Source organism: Oncorhynchus mykiss, chromosome 24 (genome assembly GCF_013265735.2).
Source record: "Oncorhynchus mykiss isolate Arlee chromosome 24, USDA_OmykA_1.1, whole genome shotgun sequence".
Lineage (NCBI taxonomy): Eukaryota > Metazoa > Chordata > Actinopteri > Salmoniformes > Salmonidae > Oncorhynchus > Oncorhynchus mykiss.
The window spans coordinates 3,399,464-3,413,215 of NC_048588.1; the positions used below are offsets into that span (position 1 = coordinate 3,399,464).

The 13,752-nt window shown below is 47.8% G+C and overlaps 1 protein-coding gene across 2 annotated transcripts; it reads right to left on the bottom strand.

The window, feature by feature from the left end:
• Positions 1–271: 271 nt before the first annotated feature.
• Positions 272–12,681, bottom strand: LOC110503302 (bone morphogenetic protein 2). 2 transcript variants are annotated; one of them, XM_036961773.1, is made up of 3 exons: positions 11,557–12,681; positions 3,684–4,036; positions 272–2,993 (listed from the first exon to the last, which is right to left on the bottom strand). In XM_036961773.1, exons 2-3 carry the CDS (start codon positions 4,027–4,029, stop codon positions 1,927–1,929), a joined length of 1,413 nt encoding a protein of 470 aa, XP_036817668.1. In that variant the 5' UTR covers positions 4,030–4,036; positions 11,557–12,681; the 3' UTR covers positions 272–1,926. The 2 variants fall into 2 exon arrangements, with proteins under 2 accessions (XP_036817668.1, XP_036817669.1); XM_036961774.1 differs by lacking the exon at positions 11,557–12,681 and adding an exon at positions 4,381–4,813.
• Between the last annotated feature and the right edge of the window lie 1,071 nt (positions 12,682–13,752).

The window sequence follows — 13,752 nt, forward strand, 5'->3', positions numbered from 1 at the left end:
CTATAGCCAAATCTGGTTTGTTCTGGGTTGCCCAAGGGAGCACTGGCTTCCTTCCTCCTTTCTGATCATGGATAATGTTAGCTTGATTGCCAATCTATGAGGCAATTTGTGATTGAAAGAGTCTGACCAATGGGAGGATTTGACAGTCCCACTCTGCTCTCCCATTGTCCTTGTGCATAGGCTCAGAGCAATATGTCCTTAGAACACTAGCAGAGGGACAGCAACAAGGAAACGTGGTTGATTTTAAAAACTCAATCATGTGACAGAGGTGTTGCTTTGTCTCTGTTTTATTACAGGTATCACCACGTCTTCAGACAATGTCAAACATTTTACAGACTGTTGTTTAAATGCTTCCATTTAAATAGAGGGAAAAGCAAATGACTGGAAAGATACTCAAAATACTCAAAAACACCTGCAAAACCCCCGAAAGGCACTGGAAATCAACTGCTTTAACATTAGCCATTTTTCATTTTTTTTTAAAACATGCACTCTGCTAGAAAATACACCTGTGGTGAGGATGACATTGTGTTGTTGTTACGCGATTCAGTGGATTGCAATACACAGAGCCTTGATATGTGGTATTTCTCGAGCTTTTGACTGCTCCATTATGTGTAGGACACCAAAAGCCACCATAACTTGCTGTACCAAAGCTACTATAAGGACTGCAGGCTCCAGCTTTAGATGTATTACGGTACTGTGAATGTGGCTTTTTAGAGAGCAGATATCTGAAATATTTTCAAGGTTAAATACACAATATGTGGTTGCTATTTAAATACCTAAATGTGACTTTTAAGTTAGATGTAATGGAATTACTTTGATGACAACAGTTTTCAGATTTTTTTCTTAATCTCTGCAAAGGAAATGTACAAAAAAAAAATGTAGCTTTTAAATAATAATGATGGTAGTACATTCAAACAATAGCATAATAATTCCTCCGTATTATTGTTGCGGTTTTAAATATCTCATGACGGGATGCTTGGCGCGGACAATTTGTCTGTCTGTGAAGTCCACATCTATACAGTCTATGACTCCGTCAATGTCTCTCTTGATGAGAGATCGGTAGCTGTCCATTGGCCCAGATATGTTAGATGAGTTAGTTTAAGGATGGTGTCACTGATGCAAAGGTTATACGTTTCCATCCTCCTCATATGGGCCACGTGACAGCTTTCTCTGCACTATACGTCACTCTTGATAATATGTCCACCGTATTAGATAGTATAATCTGGCACTGATATCTACATCTCTTGCCAGTCCCCTTGGTCTTCGACTCCACTGGTCGAGTGCATCTCCTTCACAGATTGATGTTGCAATGAGGATGTGAGCGACACACTGAGCACGGAAAGACACAGATACAGACACATTACAGACACGTAGAGGGCTGGCGAGTGAGCATTGAACAAGCTCAGGAGTTCTATAGACAGAGAAAAGGTGGGGCTAATGGGAGGATTCTCTCCTTTACTCCTGGCTGTCGTTCCTCTCTTCTTCTGTCAGCAGCATCCTCTACCCCTACTGGGATGTGGGAGACTGCTTCGTGTTTCTCTCTCTCTCACTATGCGGTAGTTCTGAAGCACTGCACTGTGTTCTGAGGGGGCTCCTCTGTCTCTGGTTTTTCCTCTCTCTCTCTCCCTATCCTCTCTTTATTTCCACTACTGACAGCTGTGGCCCTCCAACACCTATACTTCTTAGAAACCACTTGGTCCTGCTGGATTGGGTTCTACATTCCTGTCTCTTCCCTCCCTCATCCATCTCTCCTGCCCCCCCCCCCCCCCCCCCCCCCCCCCCCCCCCCATCCATCCCACCACCAGAAGGTCCAGGTACTCTTGTCTCACATGGTCCTGCTGGGCTGGGTTCTGTCCTTGCTCTCTTTCCCTACCTCATCAGTCTCTCCTTCCCTCGCTCTCCTCCCTCCCTCTCTTTTGTTTCCCATTACCGGCATCCACAGCCCTCCACCACCATGTCCTGGTAGTTTTTGAGCACCACGCGGTCCTGCGGGTCCAGGTAGAGCATGGCGATGGGGCTGAGGGCGGTGGGCACGCAGCAGGCCCGCGGCACGGCTCCGTTCACCGAGTTCACCAGCGTCTGCACCATGGCGTGGCTGGATGAGTTCATGTGGTGGGTGAGCGGGAAGCGGCACTCCCCCAGGCAGAAGAAGGCGTCGTAGCCACTAGGCGCCACAATCCACTTGTTCCAGCCCACGTCTTTGAAGTCCACGTAGAGCGGGTGGCGGCGGCAGCGGGCGCGGGACAGACGCTTCAGTTTCGCTGCGCGGCCACCATTGCGCTTCACCCTTCCACCCTCGTCCCAGCTACCACCCCAGCCAGGGCTGGCGCTCCAGTCCCTGTCCCGGTCTCTGTCCCTTTCCCGGTCCCTGCTGTTGCTCCTGCCCCTTTCTCTGGCCCGCTTCCTCCCCCTCATCCTCTGGGCAGTGTCAGAGGTTCTCCGGCCATGGGCGGCTAGTGGCTCCCCGTGCCCGTCATGGCTGTAAGTAACCAGCAGGGGTCTCTCCCGTGCCCAGCTGTGCTCATCCTGTCCCAGAGACCTGCGCACCCTCAAGTGTCCCTCTCTGCGCCCTTCCTCCCCAGTGGAGAGTGGTAGAGCATCATGGTCAGGGGGGGTGAGGAGGGTGGTGTTACCGAGAGGGGTCACCTCCAGGAGGAAGGCCAGGCTGCCGGTCCAAGCGTGGGCCCCTACGAAGAGTTCAGTGCTGAGGCTGAAGGCCTCCCAGGAGTCAGCTGGCCTGGTTCTGGGGGCCCCTGTGAGGAGCCGTGACTCCAGCAGAGTGGGCTCAGAGTCCCCAGTGCCTCCATCGAGGAACAGGCTGACCTTGTGGGCCCCAGGGCCTAGGCTAGCCCCACCACCCCGGAAGAAACGAAGCTCGGCAGAAACCACACGCTCATCCTGGGGGATGGAGGACACGTTGAAGGAGATGGGGACCTTGTTGTTACTCGCGGTGGTCAGCCTCTTTTCAAGGGGGAGTGAGGGGCTGGTAGACTCTGAGATAGAGGAGGGAGGGAGGGAGAGAGAGAGCAAGAGAGAGAGAGGTTAAGATAGGTCAAAGAAGAAGGTTAAATTTGTAAAACAAAATTGATGTCCTCCACAGTTCCTTGGAGGTCTCTCTTGTAGGATTTTCTAAATCAAACATTGTAATCTCACAATGTCAAATACAATGTAAATTGACCTGTCAACCCTTAACTTTAAAAGGTCAGACACATTCAGTGCCATAAACAGTTAGATAAGCTTTTCTTTGCACACACTAGCATCAGAATAGGACCTCCACTTGTTGCTGGTTAGCTTGTGAGTGTTATGGAAACATTCATGTTATCAAATGGAAAATAGATGGTCTGGATTTGGAGCCTACTGACTGCTAAGGTGGAGTCATAACAGAAAGAGACTGGGTATCACAGCCCTGTCGTCATCAATGCCATCTAACCCTGACTGAAACTACAAATGGAATGTGTAGAACAGTGTCTATTAAAAACATACTGTGGAACTGATACCAAGTGGTGGTAGGACAAGGGAGAACAGCTTTGCAAACTATCCACAAACTGTCTCAGATTAGGAGTGCTGATCTAGGATCTGTCCATATGATCTTATTCATGATAATCTAAAAGGCAAAACTAATCCTAGATCAGCACTCTTACTCGGAGGTGCTTTTCGGGATATGGGCCTATGTGTATTGTTACCTGTGTGGTGGAAGCTGCGTACGGTGTTGGCCTCCTGGACATGCTGGCTGGGGTAGCTGAAGTGTGGATCCTGGACTAGGTGATACTGCTGGGCGTGGAAGCGATAGAGGTCCAGTATGTACTGGGGGATGGGCACACCTGGCCGGGGGTTGGGGTGGGACTGCAGGCCCAGGCGGCTCAGCAATAGGTTCTGGATTGTCTGGGCCAGGCTGGGCTCCAGGGGGGTGGGTAATGACGGTGGCAACGACGGCTCACTGCCATCGGGCTCGGTGGCAAAGCCCTGGCACCCAGGCGAGGCTTGAGGTAGCAGCAGGACCATCAGGACCAAGAGTTTAGCAGCGAACATGGTGGATCTAGATGAGGGGGAAGAGAATGTGAGGAGAGGAGTTAAGTTAGAGTTTATTTCAGGGAGAAGAGGAAACGGAACGCTTAAGTCTGTCACTTTTTGACGCTTCCAGTGGTTGCCCTTTAAAGTCACAAGTGTTCATTAAGATTCATATACCATATGTTTAATGTCTTTCAGTAAATTGGAGTTGGGGGGATTAAAATACCACTACTCACAACTTAAATCTTATGAGAGAAACTACTACCACTATATCATCAGCTTGTTTTCTCCTCTCCCAGTCCCCACCATACTAATTCCTCGTCAGCAGAGTATGAATCATACCGTGACATTCAGACAATAAACATGTATTACCTTTAATGTGGCTTGAACACAATCAGTCATGATGTTTTCATCCGATTGTCAAACAAATCACTTAAAAAAAAACGTAGGCTACCTGCGCATGTTCATCCACCCAAAATAATTCTAGCATTCTAATGAATGGACATCTGTTGGGCGATTGTCATTAGTACTAAACTCTTGTGGCCGGAATGAATAGATGCTGTCACACCCTGATCTGTTTCACCTGTCTTGTGCTTGTCTCCACCCCCCTCCAGGTGTCGCCCATTAGCCACTGTGCATTTATACCTGTGTTTTCTGTTTGTCTGTTGCCAGTTCGTCTTGTCTCCTCAGGCTTACCAGCGTTTTTCACATACACCTGTTTTTCTCTCGAGTCCCTGTTTTGACCATTTTCCCTGCCCTGACCCTGCCATTCTGTACCTTGTGACACTGCCCTGGATTACTGACCTCTGCCTGCCATTCTGTACCTTTCGGACACTGCTCTGGATTACTGACCTCTGCCTGCCCTGACCCTGCCTGCCATTCTGTACCTTTCTGACTCTGCCCTGGATTACTGACCTCTGCCTGCCCCTTGACCTGTTGTTTGCCTCTGAACTGTCGGCAGCTGGGACTTAACGCGAGGTCTAATAGATGAGTCTTGCTGACAAATGTACATTTCTTTGTCAAAAGTAAAGTCGGGACATCTGAAAAAGGGGCTGAATTACGGGACGCAAATACAGCTCTGTCTGTCCCGAGTGCATTGGCACAGGCCTGGTTGAAACAATTATGTAAGTTCGCCTAGCGGACTAGACCCAGTTGATAATGTTGCAAGGTCGCTAGTGGGCTGGGCCCAGTCGATACAACGTTGCAAGTCTTCTAGCGAAAGCTCAAGGCAGAGAGTGAGGCAGAGAGAGAGGAATTTAGGCTGAGGAGAGAGCTGAATGCAATTGAAAGAACCTGAATCAACTGTCACTGGCCTTAAACCATGAGAGAGAGGTGGGGGTGTTTGTTTAATTTGGAATAAGCTTTTGAAATATTTTCATATTTACCACTGTAGCAGTGCAAACGTGCATTTTAATCCATTAGGAGAATGCCTGCCCCCCCCCCCCCCGTAATTCACACACTTTTAGGACGTAATGCTGGTGTGACATCAAGAAATGTACTGCTGGAGTCCATGTGAAGTTGTTTGCTGGATACACATGGCTGTAAAAACAGCACCACTTTGTTTTCCTTAATGTTAATGTATTGCTATGTGTTGCCAAGGCCCCATCTCCTAGGAAACTCAAGCACAAGGGGATACGAGTGATTAAGCAGAGGCTATATTCAGTGTGTGTGTGTGTGTGTGTGTGTGTGTGTGTCTGTGTGATTTAGGATAACTTTAATAGTAGTACTGCTAAGACCATAAATTAGCTAAAGTTAGTGGACTTTAATGGAGAATAATAACTAGTGTAGCTACTGTACTTTATATCTCTATTGCTCCAATTTACTCTCCAGAGCGTATTTGCTGAATGGACCTATACAGTAGCTTCAACCAAATACTTGAGACCATAGTTGCTAACTGGCCTGTCTGCTGCACGGGAAAAGGCCCAGTGCTGGAGGTCATAGCATTAATGCCCCAGCCAGCCAGGTTACCACCCTGTGTCTCTGTAGTACAGCTGTTAATGATTGAGCCACTAATTAGAAACTATAGGCCTTAATGGCCTTGTGCCCTCTGGAGTCAGGAGGTCAGGGGTCAGGGTAGGGGTGTCTGACCTGTCTATTGTTCAAAGTAGGATGAAGTTGGCCCGGGACACTTAACTAGAAGGTCAGTTTGCCGTTAGCAAGAGGGTAAGCTGACCCTAGATTTGGTTCAAAGCATTCAAAGCTAGTAGGCTCGTGTAGATACTGAGACCTGGGCTGGGCCATGACTTCTCTCCTCCCAACCTGTCTGCTTTACCATCATCCTACAACTAAAGAAATGAGAGATGTCGTCATTATTCTAAGAAGAAAAGATACGTCTCAATGAATGCAAACAAAATAGAACTCAACGTCCTGCTTCTCCCTACAGACTAGAGCGAAGCTCTCTCTTAATCTTATCTCTCCCTTCCTATCGCATCACTGTACTGAGCTGAGAATTGATTAAGTCCAACATGGCAGGATAACTGAGGCATTTATGGCACAACGAACACATAACTACGCCATAATCACAGATAATCATGTCATAGTGTCAGAGTAAGGTTTACAAGGAGGTCACAGGGTGTGTGTGTGTGTGTGTGTGTGTGTGTGTGAGAGAGAGAGAAAGACACAGCAATACCCTGGGAAAATAAGCTGTGAGCGTGTTCACTACCCATTAACTCAGTCGGCCCCACCCCAAGTAATGTCTCTCCACCCCATGCTTCTCCACCTGAGGCAACACTACAGGGGGAATTAGAGGATGATTAGAGAGCCACAACTGTACACCCTTTCCCATGGCATCCTATGGCTTGACAACTAGATGAAGGATACCCTCCCCCCACCCCCTTAATGAATGTTCAAAGGTTTGTTTCAGAAGTGGGAGGAGGGGAGTCAGAGGACACCCTGCCGTTCATCCATCGAGAGTACGTCCACCCATCTCCCTGTGTTTCTCCAGCTAATCTAAACTGAGAGAAAAGTTCCTAAACTTAATTTGGCCTCTTTATCTGCCATCCTCTCCATCGACCCGCCCCCCTCTCCATTCATCCTGGACGGTAACATCCATGCGATTGCTTTCCCTTCATCCCCCACTCTCTCCCTCCGCTGAAATGGGACTAATCGAGTCTTCCAGGGGGAGGTGAGGGGTGAGGTGGTGCTCTCAGACGTATTAGATGGTGTCTGACCCAGAGCAGACGGTAGCGTGACCCCAGGCGCACGCAGACGAGAGATTGGTGAGGTAATCAGGCTGTTCCTCTGAACTCACAGATCAAATCAGACCAACATAAGTATATATCTTTCCCTCTCTTTCTTTTAGTCTCTCCTTTTCTTAGTCCCTCTTTATCTCCTTAATTTGTCTCTGCATCAATCCCTCCCTTTTTGTTTCTGTCCCCCTCATTCTCTCTTAGTTCCCCTCCATTTCTTTCAAGTCTATTCTCTGGATATCTTCTACTTCTATGGGGGGCAGAGGAAAGACAGATTTAGAAAATAGAGAGAGGCAAAGATAGAGAAGAAGATATACAGAGTTAAAGAGAGAGAAGGGAAGACATACAGAGATATATCCCTCTTCTCTCTCTATCACTACTTGTCCTTTTCCATATCTCTTCCCCTGCCCCCCCTCTGTGTTCCCTGTCTCCCCATTCTTCTTTATCTGCATGTTTCTCTCTTTCCCAATCTCTATTTTTCTTTCTCTCCCTATCTTTATTTATCTACCCCTCTGTCTCTTGTGTTGTTCTTTTTCCTAAGCCCTCGAAATGAATGGTGTTTTTGCGGAAGGATGCTGCTGAGTGTTGTCGGGCGAGAGGGCCCAGTGTCACCGCAGCCGGCTGATTTATCCGCGGCCGCTGTCTTCGTGTTACGCCTGGTCCCGCCACTTTCCCTTCCTGTTGTTCTTCCTGTTTTTCTTTTCCCCAGATTCCTGCTCTCCCTCCCTCGCTCTCTAACAGACACATACACACAGACTCTCTGCCCATGTCATAATTACTGCATGTCTTGGAAATCTTATACTCGCACACACACAAACATGTGCAAGCTCACAAACACACTGCTGTTCATGGCCTGGATCCACAGGCTCAACACACTGTCTTCTCTTGGACTTAACCAGGATTTTGACTTGAAACCGTTTTATAGTTTCAAAATGTCCAAATTATTGTGTTTCCCCCCCCACCCTAATTGAATATTGAAGCGATGTCACTAAGTACTGCCACTATATATAGGATCTTCCACCCCCACATGGGATACGGATGCTTGATGAAGACCTAAGGGTCAAATCATTGTAAATAAATATCACCTGGGAGCATGAGCAGCAGTGTACAACTCCATTACCTTTCGGAAAGTACCTGGGAGCATGAGCAGCAGTGTGCAACTCCATTACCTTTCGGAAAGTACCTGGGAGCATGAGCAGCAGTGTACAACTCCATTACCTTTCGGAAAGTACCTGGGAGCATGAGCAGCAGTGTACAACTCCAGTATCTTTCGGAAAGTACCTGGGAGCATGAGCAGCAGTGTACAACTCCAGTACCTTTCGGAAAGTACCTGGGAGCATGAGCAGCAGTGTACAACTCCAGTACCTTTCGGAAAGTACCTGGGAGCATGAGCAGCAGTGTACAACTCCAGTACCTTTCGGAAAGTACCTGGGAGCATGAGCAGCAGTGTACAACTCCAGCACCTTTCGGAAAGTACCTGGGAGCATGAGCAGCAGTGTACAACTCCAGCACCTTTCGGAAAGTACCTGGGAGCATGAGCAGCAGTGTACAACTCCAGCACCTTTCTGAAAGTACCTGGGAGCATGAGCAGCAGTGTACAACTCCAGTACCTTTCGGAAAGTACCTGGGAGCATGAGCAGCAGTGTACAACTCCAGTACCTTTCGGAAAGTACCTGGGAGCATGAGCAGCAGTGTACAACTCCAGTACCTTTCGGAAAGTACCTGGGAGCATGAGCAGCAGTGTACAACTCCAGTACCTTTCGGAAAGTACCTGGGAGCATGAGCAGCAGTGTACAACTCCAGTACCTTTCGGAAAGTACCTGGGAGCATGAGCAGCAGTGTACAACTCCAGTACCTTTCGGAAAGTACCTGGGAGCATGAGCAGCAGTGTACAACTCCAGTACCTTTCGGAAAGTACCTGGGTGTGCGTATGTTCTTCAGCTCACAAACACACATCCCAAGAACGTTGTTTTTTTTTTCGAACTTGCTCAACCCGCATCTCTGTGGACCATTCTCAAAATCACCTGAAACGGACACCTAATGCATCCGGAATGATCCTCACACTTCTCTCTCCACCGCTACTAACACACGACCGATCTCTCGAATGAGGACCGCGTTCACTACTTTATGATTTAATGTATCAGGCTGAAACGAGGAGGTTAAGAGTGACATTTTTCGAAGCATGACAGTTGAAATCATTAGAATAATATTCCTAGTTGCCTGCTGTGTGGTTTTATTAGAGTGTATTATACTTTATCCCAGCTGGGGCGATTAAGAGGTTAATGACACGGGTAGTCCAGACTTCAGCCCGCCGCTTGCCTTCCTCAACAAACCTTTATGGTAATTACGGGTCCACGCGTATGCACCACGCAGGCAGAGTGGAAATACAAGCCAAGAGGTACGAATGTGTGTGTTGTGTGTATATGAATGCATATGATGGACAAAAGCCAATCGATTAGAATGTTTTCATGCATAGAGCTGCACATGCATCACACACGAACAATCGCAAAAAATGTCAAATGCTTGGACACACACACACACACACACACACACACACACACACAGGAGAAACCAGTGTCTGCTGCCAGGGTTGAGATTACACTTTCCAGCTACTGGGGAATCAACCAACACTCTCACAACATTGCTAGAAACTGCAACTGCAAGGTACCTGACTGCAAGGCCCTACAGAGGGTGGTGTGTACGGCCCAGTACATCACTTGGGCCGAGCTTTCTGCCACCCAGGACCTCTATACCAGGCAGTGTCAGAGGAAGGCCCCAAAAAATTGTCAAAGACTCCAGCCACCCAAGCCATAGACTGTTCTCTCTGCTACCTCATGGCAAGCAGTACCAGTCTGGAACCAACAGGACCCTGAACAGCTTCTATCCCCAAGCCATAAGACTACTAAACAAGACTCCTTCATGGCTAAAGAAATGGTCACCCGGACTACCAGCATTGACCCTTTTTTGCACCAACTCTCGTGCACTGACTATGTTCACACACTGGACTCTACCCCCACACACACATACATACATACACCCCAACACACGTATAAGCATTTTGCTACACCAGCAATAACATCTGCTAAATATGTGTATAGGACCAATCAAATTTGATTTGACATGCACGCTACAGACGCCCACACACATATAAGACGCGCACACCTGCATACTGACGCCACACACTTTCACACTCGCCATATCCGCTGCTACTACTGTCTATCTATCCTGTTGCCTAGTCACTTTACCCCTACCTATATGTACATATCTACCTCAAATACCTCGTACCCCTACACATCAAATCAGTACTGGCAACCCACTGCATATACCCATGTTATTTGTATTCGTTATTCAGTGTGTTTTATTCCTCATCTCACTATTTCTATTCTTTAATTTGAATTTTTTGAATATGTTTATCTTTAACTCTGCATTGTTAAAAAAGGACCCGCAAGTAAGCCTTTCACTGTTGGTCTACACCTGTTGTCTCCGAAGCGTGTGACAAATGACATTTGATCTGGAGCGTCAGCTACCCTGTACCCTAGGAAAGACATTTAGCCAGAAACCCCTATGTACAGTATAGTAGTCACCACTGCCAGGACCTTCATTCCCAGGTCCATTCTTAAAAGAGTCTAACTAGCACATACAGTGCAGGAGATCAACAGGTCACCTTTAACCTCCATCTATTTCAACCAGAACTACAAGTCACTGGAAGCTTTTCAGCTCTTGTAGATCTTCATCTATTTCAACTAGGACATTCAAAACTGTATGCCTCAGTGTTCACGCCATTTCTCGCTGTGATCCATAACGTTTCACTCAGAGCTATGTTTCAGATGATCTGAACGTCAGGGAGTTAAGCGACAGACGCCGGGAGGCGGTGTTTTAGTTAGCAGGAGGCTTTGCGGAGGCAGATGCATTGGTGGAAACAGTGACATGCACGACACGTGACATCAGACACGTCAAAAACATCTTCACACATCCCGTCGACACAGACAGAGGTGGAAAAGACAAAAACAGCACCGGTTCACGTGAAAGCTGTGTTTACCATCAACACTGAGGAATAGTTCAATGCCTTTACACTCCTACAGAGAAGTAAGTTACATTAGGTCCTCTGAAAACATAGTCACATTATTCTTGGACCCTCGCTTATAAGCGTTTGATTGCGAGCAACACAGTATGCCAGCATCTGTGTGTAAGTGAGCATGTGTTTGTTCTCCCTAGAGTGGCTAATGGTTTGAGCAGTGAAGTTCCCGTGGCCAGGCAGAGTTGGCTTGGCATACATGTATATGTGTGTGTTTGCGTGTGTTGTGAGAGAGAGTGTATGTGTGTGTGTGTGTGTGTGTGTGTGTGTGTGTGCAATACTCACGTCCAGGCGTGGTAGGAGGTGTGCAGAGTCCATGGTTTATCCTAGAGCTCCAGTGTTAAGAACCATCGTCTCTCGCTCCCTCTCCGTTGGACAGAATGGACAAAGTAAACTCTTTACCTCTCTTCCTCTCTCTTTCCTTCCCCCTCTTTCTCTATCTCTGTTTGTCTCCCTTAGGTTAGCCTGTGTCTGTGTCTCCTCTGTGAGTGGACTGTGGATGAGGATGCTGTACTCTCCATGGTTCTCCCCCTGTACTGCTGGGCTCTCCCCTCTCACTCACCCTCTCATCCTGTTGTCAGTTTCAGATAAGCGGCCTCTTAAAACATATCCACCGGCTTTCCCCTGCCTGCCTGACCTCTTCAAACAGGCAACTCCCTCTCTCTGTCGCCGACACTTCCACCTCTGCTCAGACACAGAGAGATAGATAGACGTGCAATATAGCTACTGTATGGACCTGCACAAGAAAAATATGTCTGGAGAGTTCTGTAACCGGCAACAACAACAAAAATGCCCTCTTGTCCTCAGCTTCCTAAATGTGTCTCCCTTCCTCTCTTTCTCTGTCTCTCATTCTCTTTGTCTCTCCTCCCCTTTTTCCTCTCTCTCCCTCTCCCTCTCCCTCTCTCTTATGCTATACCGAGAGTCCAGCTGGTAAACTCAGTTTAACTCTAATTGACTTTCCTGGTCATTTGGATCCTCCCTGATCGTGATGTCACCAAGTCAGACCACCCCCACTACCATCACACACACACACACAGTTAGAGATAAGGTCAGGGTGGACTGGCTAATTATTTTATTTTCCGTTATTACTTTCAAACTCACCCACTGATTTTCATTGACACCATTTTCATTATCAGCTAACATGCTGACATGTTCACAGACATTACAATTTCCATGATCAATTCATGACTATGTCACTGAATAAGACCAAACATATTCTCTTACCAGACCAAGGCATGAATGGATGACTCATAGGGGAGGATAAAGTCACTACAATTTGGGGGATGTGATTGGATGGAACGAGCCAAAAAAAAAAGAAGGCACATTGTAATTCTCCACTGCGTTGTTCAAGCAAGGTGCAATCGTCCTTCCAGCGCCGGCCACCGAATTGGTATTCATCGGGCAGGGCTATGAGGAAACGTCTCTTTAGGATGTATCGTCTCACATATTAGATTTCATCTGGAGAATCACTTTATTTCCCGTACCTCTGCCCCTCCCCCTCCCAAACACACACACAACCCCAACTCCCATCAATTCACCCAGTCTGATGAATTACCCTGGTCCATAGGGACAACACACACACACCTTCCCATCTGTGGGCTCAGACAATTTACACGACAGTTAGCGAGTGTGATCTGTGTCATCTGAACAATTACACTGTAACATTGGGACCATAACATTATCCTGTCCAGTCTGTCAGTGAGTAGGCTAATGGATGTGTAAAGGACGTCATGTTGCTTGCTTTAGCGAGGACCACTTTCCTCCTGATTCAGCTCTTACCGAGGCTCAAACCCAGTACCTCTGCCTTGCGAACGCGTGGCCACCGCCCTTAAGCATATTACCCAATTACGCCACCGAAAAGCTAGCTATTCGGCAGCGCAGGTGGGGATAGTTCAGGCTGACTCCCATCTGCTACATACGGACCCTTCAGTCAGAGTAGGCTACGGCAAGCACCCTTCAGTCAGAGTAGGCTACGGCAAAAGCACCCTTCAGTCAGAGTAGGCTACGGCAAGGACCCTTCAGTCAGAGTAGGCTACGGGAAGGACCCTTCAGTCAGAGTAGGCTACGGCAAGCACCCTTCAGTCAGAGTAGGCTACTGCAAGCACCCTTCAGTCAGAGTAGGCTACTGCAAGGACCCTTCATCACAAGAGCAGTGGTATAACTCCACTTCTGCCTCCAGGTTTCCCGTCCTCTGGTAAAGACGTCCGCTGTCCCACGTTCCCCCCTCCACATTCCGACGGGGGTGGAGGAGCTTTTAAAGTAATACCTCACCGCTCTCTTAACAAGCCGACCGGAGTCCCCCCCCCCACCATTTCTCAACCCTTTTCCTGTCCACTACCCTGACTGGAGTCACATCTGGAGGAGAGGGGACAGAGACGAGGGCCCGTAATCCCTCTGTACCCTTCACTTGAAGTTGTTGCCTATATCGTCATCATGGCGTATTTTAGCGCATCAGCACACACACTTAATGTACAAATACTG

What these genes read in the sequence shown, in the direction of transcription:
- LOC110503302 (XM_036961773.1), bottom strand. Translation starts at nt 4,029, where the DNA reads ATGTTCGCTGCTAAACTCTTGGTCCTGATGGTCCTGCTGCTACCTCAA. An exon ending in ACGCAGCTTCCACCACACAG is followed by an intron (nt 2,994 to 3,683) that starts GTAACAATACAC and finishes CCTCTATCTCAG; the next exon opens with AGTCTACCAGCCCCTCACTC.